The sequence below is a fragment of the Gymnodraco acuticeps genome, unplaced genomic scaffold (genome assembly GCF_902827175.1).
Source record: "Gymnodraco acuticeps unplaced genomic scaffold, fGymAcu1.1, whole genome shotgun sequence".
NCBI classification, from domain to species: domain Eukaryota; kingdom Metazoa; phylum Chordata; class Actinopteri; order Perciformes; family Bathydraconidae; genus Gymnodraco; species Gymnodraco acuticeps.
Window position 1 is genome coordinate 444,015 of NW_022990025.1, and position 5,643 is coordinate 449,657.

General features: G+C 39.3%; 1 protein-coding gene across 2 annotated transcripts; it reads left to right on the plus strand.

Annotated features, from left to right (window-relative positions):
* Positions 1 to 318: 318 nt before the first annotated feature.
* LOC117545171 (zinc finger protein OZF-like) lies at positions 319 to 4,532 on the plus strand. 2 transcript variants are annotated; one of them, XM_034214860.1, is made up of 3 exons: positions 319 to 614; positions 1,529 to 1,846; positions 2,100 to 4,532. In XM_034214860.1, exons 2-3 carry the CDS (start codon positions 1,609 to 1,611, stop codon positions 3,401 to 3,403), a joined length of 1,542 nt encoding a protein of 513 aa, XP_034070751.1. In that variant the 5' UTR covers positions 319 to 614; positions 1,529 to 1,608; the 3' UTR covers positions 3,404 to 4,532. The 2 variants fall into 2 exon arrangements, with proteins under 2 accessions (XP_034070751.1, XP_034070752.1); XM_034214861.1 differs by having other exon boundaries at positions 319 to 498.
* Positions 4,533 to 5,643: the final 1,111 nt, after the last annotated feature.

Genomic DNA, 5,643 nt, shown 5'->3' on the forward strand with positions numbered 1-5,643 from the left:
ATGTAAATAAAACTTGATTTGATTTGATTCTGAAGTGAATTACCTACCCTACCTTTAATTCAAATGCAAGAATAGTTGGCTTTAAGATTAATTAGAATAATAATATTAATTGAAATGTATATTGTAAATAAATGCATTCATGCCAGAGAACCCAGAGTATTGAACTTAGTAGACAACTATCTTTTATACCATAAATGGAAGTTTAGTGTTGGCCTACTGATTGGTCAGTATTTGAACTGCTGCTAAAGAGCGGTGTGCTCTCAGTTGAACAGTAGATGGCGCTAATGTCGTTACTACGCCTACTATCAATGGCAAGCCTAGAAGAAGAAGCTGGAGCCTCTGCAAGCTAACTGAAGCTAACCGAAGTTAACGCTGTGTTTTGAGCATTATGACGTTGCACAGCATATAGCTGGCTAGTTAGCTGTGGAGCGTTTAAAGCCCGGGAAACCAGGGGCACCATAATAAACTAGAAATATCAGTGTACTGTCATGTTCTCTAGTAAGTAGTTCTCCGCTTAGTAGCTCTTGTATGACCTAGCTGCTAAGTGAGGTAGCCTTCCTCGATTACAACAAGTGCGCTAATGAGACAGTGAGCTAACAGAAACAGTCAGCAGGGTAAGCTAATGTACCTGTCAGTGTTTTACTCAGTGTCTGTTCAGGGTCATATTACGTTGTCACTCCGACATGTAGCTACAGCTTTATTAAAAGTCTTTGCATTATTTTGTCCTTGGTTGCCACTAAACGTACATATAGCTAATAACCGTTACAGCATGACGTAACCTGTACATGGTTTCTGTATCCTGAGGGATACATGTATTTTACAGGCTGTGTCCATGTATACAATGTATAATAATAGTGTAATTTGGGTGACATATGGGGTAATATTGGTGTTACATGGGTTTAATATAGGTGTATTAACAGTGTATTATGGGACTAATGACAGTAGTATTACAGTGCAATATGGGTGTAATATTGGTGTAATTACAGTAATATGGGTATAATGCAGAACATAGCAATCAATTGATTTCCCAAAAATATCGAATGCTCATTGAAGGGTACATTATTTTATGAATTCATATTTTATTCAACCAGAAAATAACAATAATAATTTACCTATCTAAAGATCTCTCTACATAATCCCAATCAGTGTATTTGGGTGCTGCTCTATCTGTACATTATATTTATAATATATAATGTAATATTGAATATGTTTTTATAATAAAAGACTGAGCTGCGTTATTTTCTATTCATGCAATGAAAACCGGTCATTTTTGACTTTTAACCACAATCCCACTAGTATCAGTTTTTGTACTTAAGGAACTCGATTCATCTCAAATGTGAGGACATAGCAAGAAATGATTATCTCTGTTACCCAGAGCACAACAATTCTTCCAAGAGCTTGTCCCAAACAAAATATATAAATGTTACTGTCACAGAAAGTTGAGAAATGAAAACACATACATTTGAGTATCTCTTCTTAATTATCATAATTGTTTTCAATAAATGTTCTGTTTTCTGTCTGTTTGCAGACATGGCCAGAGCAGAGTAGGGTTGGAGGACACAGAGAGTTCAGGAGGAGCGACTAAGCAACAAGAAGGCTCGAGGCCTTATGTCTACTTCACACACACACCCGGACGCTCACTTTGGAGATCACCTCAGCAGGGTGAGGGCAGTGAAGATGGAGCAGCTGAGAACACTGGTCAGCGAGCGTTTGTCTGCAGCTGCAGAGGAGATCTTCAGGATTGTAGAGAGGACAATTGTAGAATATGAAAAAGAAATGTCCTGTTCAAAGTGGGTGGTGGACAGCCACCGCAGACTGCTGGATGTCGCCAAGGCACAGAGTGAAGGTGGGTTTAACAGAAGGAAATCATAACACGAATCTTGTGTTAAGTTTTCTGTGATAGAGTTGTTTATTATATATTTATTTGAATGGACTACACACATTACTTTTAAGATCCTGCTGTTAAACTGCTTATTTTGAGCCAGTCAACATTTTATAAAAATGTCTATATTAGAAGTACTAAACAGGAACTAAAAATAAAACCAATGGTCAAAAGCAGTAAAATAAATGTTGTTTTTTTCCTTTCCTTTTTTCTTCAGACTCTCTCCAGATGTCTGTCCCAGATGTGCGGCTTCAGCCTGCTGCCAGTGTGAACGTCAGTGTGTGCTGGGAGGAAGCAGTAGAAGCCACGTCAGAGCAAGCTGAACACCTTCCAAACATGAACACTCATTCAGGCGGCTCTCCTTCCAGAGAAAACGATAATGAGATAGAAGTGGATATTGCAGACGATGATGTACCATCGTCTTCTTGGAAGACGGAGTGTGACCCGAACATGCCGTTAAAGGTCCTCGCTGTGAATAAATCATTCAAATGTCCAGTTTGCATAAGCACTTTTTCTTCCAAGAAGACGATGGTACGTCACTTAAAAAAACATCCACGCGACGGTTCATCACTGTACCAGTGTCAGATCTGTGAGCAAAACTTCTGCCACAAGTCTGAATTCTTCGCTCACAGTAGAACACACCAAGGCCCCAAACCATACCAGTGCCAAGAGTGTGAGGAAAGTTTTGACGAGAGGGATAGTCTGCTTATCCACAGCCTGAAACACACTGAGGAACAACCAAATGAGTGTCTCAGTGAGAAGGAGGAGGCAGAAACTCACCTCAGATCAGTGACAGCTGCTGGTGAGATTAGAGAGCTGAACTGCACTCAGGAAATACCTGGCATTAAGACTTTCCCACTTACCTTCTCTCCCTATGATCAGAGTGAGTTTGATCAGGAGTCTCTGCAGCCCCTGTGTCTCTACCAAGTGCAGAGTCTGTGTGATATGGGACAAGACTCCTCGGCTGCAGGAACAGTCAATCACATCAAAACTGAGCCGGCTGATGGAGTATCAGACTGCATCACTGATGGTCAGTTGCTCCTTTCAGTGAACCAGAGCCAACAGGGAGAAGATGAGCCCAAACATCTCAACAATAGAGATATTCAGCCGAGAGGACCTTCAGGGAAATCCACGGAGCTCATAGTTCAGTTTGAAGAAGGAACAGCAGAGAAACCCTACAAGTGTCCGTGTTGTGCCAAATGTTTCTCCTTGCATAAGACTTTAATAAGACATGTAAGGATCCACACGGAGGACAAACAGTACCATTGCCAGTTTTGTGGGAGGAACTTCGGTCAGAAGTCAGACCTGGTCAATCACACCAGGATACACACAGGAGAGAGACCATACAAATGCCCAGAATGTGACAAATCATTCACCCAGAAAGGAAACCTGGTGATTCACATGAGGAAACACACAGGGGATAAACCTTATCAGTGCCTGGAGTGCAGCTGTAGCTTCAGTCAGAGGGCATCTCTGGACTACCACATGCAGAGCCACACACACTCTACAGCTCGGACCTGAGGATGGCCATTCAAAATAAACTCTTTTTTGGCAGTGAGTGTATATTCACTTTGCATTACATAACATTTAACAGACACTTTTATCTCCAAATGACTTGCATACATTTCTGGGATCAAACCATTGACCCTCTGATTGCTGGACTACCAGCCTGTGGTTTTATAAAAAAATTACGAAAACTCGTTTTTTTCTGTCATGTGCGCTAACAGCTACTATGGGACGTCTCTAGGATTTCTTTCACAAAACAGCATAGCAATATGGATATTTTGTATGACACTTTTCATTTGCCACTGGGGATTTCAATACAACTTCCTTTGGGATCCTGCTCATGTGTTGGTGGAAGCAAATCAGAAGAAAGATGTCTTGGCCAAACAATCAAATCAGAAAGTCTGAACGGTAACTTCCTACCAAAGGAATGATCTGACCAGGGCCGACCCTTTTCATGAGGCTTTGACTTTATTGACGCCTTAACTTTGCACTCATGATGCGGACACTGAAGTATTGCTATTATCGACGTGTGCATAGACTACTGGCACTAGTTTCTTTGTTTAGGCCTTGATTTGTACATGTTTCTCAGACTCAAAAGTATTTACTGGTTTGCTATGCGTCTATATGTTTAACAGTATTAACAATGATTTGAACCTTAGTCCGATGGAGGTTCAAGTTAAAAACACCTGCTGTTTGTTTGTCTGCATGATTGAAGGAAGTTTTCTCTTTCAGGTTAATCTTCAAGTCAGCTGTTCCTGATATTAAATGAAATAGCAGTTTATTTATGGTCAGGTTATGGGATTGCCCTGTGGCGAAACTGTTTTAATGTTCCCACGGTCAGAAACTAATGGTCAATCTGAACATTTTACCACTTTTTCATTTAATTAAAGTTGTTAGAAAACACAAAACTCATGATCTGTATAGGAAATATATTTCTAACAAACCAAACCAGTGTTTCTGACATTATGGGTGCCGTTACGTGTAAAGTATGGTTCTCGACACCACTGTAAATAGTTAATGTCAGTGTTCCTGAAAGGTTTTTAATGTGATGAGTTGGTTCCCAATTAAAAATGTTTTCAGAAAAATAAAGTCAGTGTTAATTTTGAAATGTTGTTTAAATAAAGAAATCTTGGCATTAATAGTTTACGTTTTGTATTACAAGCTGCTTTAACCTATTATCTATTCTCTTATATTCTCTGTTTTATATTGCCATGAAAACATCTTCAAACAACAGTACCGTTGACGGATCAATACGTCTGTTACGCCCCTGTAACGGGTGTGATAGAGGGAGAGATAGAGGCTCTGGAAGCAGATACATTAGCTGCATGTGTGTGTTGTATTTTATGCACTTTTTGTTCTCCCCAAACCTCCTCGTCGCTTCTGTAAAGAATCCAGTCCAGGAAATACGTGGTGTCCTCAAGACACAGAAAGGCAGGAGGCGTGCCTGTCAACATCACTGACGTCATGTCATTATTTTCTGCAGACCTGAATTCAGTTGTTGTCCACTGATTTCTGACAGTGAAGAAAAATAGCTGAGCAGTGCAACAATTGGGTGAGAAAAGTGTTTTAAGCTAAGAATAAGATAAAGAAGCAGCACCTTGTGAAAGGCCTTTGGACCTTTGTGCAGAAGCATGTGTTTGTGTAGGTAAAGAATGGAGAAGAGACATATAGTTTTGTTGCAGGCCTTTATTTTTATTTTACAAATCCCTGTCGAGTCTTACAAATGTATATTGTGTTCACAGGTATGTATTTTTTATAATGTTTAAAAACTATGTTTTTTTAATTATTAAATTGAATGAGAAATGTGTTTCTACTTTAAATATCAAGATGACAGTTTGAAACTAAGCTTATGCCTCATAGTGTGTGTACTAGCTAGTGACACAGACTTTTCAGTTGTCATTCTTCAGAGTTTAATTCAAAGTCAAAGATGCTTGATGTTTTGGCATGTAGTAAATTGTTCACATTATATTAATAGAAAGTCAGAATATAACATATGATCTTATTGCCATAACCTTTTATCCACGTAAAGGCAAAATGATTGCTCCTGTTATAAGGCCATAAGGGTTTATGAGCATGCCTGATATATCCGAGTAATTTACCAAATGGCTATAATACCGAAATATCCCAATTGATTTTGGACTTGAGAAAATCCTGACATTAAAATGTGCAGAAAGTGGGAAGGTCTTTGAGCTTTCATATGTACTGTTTCTTTATTAATGTGTGAACATTGACATGGACTGGAGTACAGTCTGATG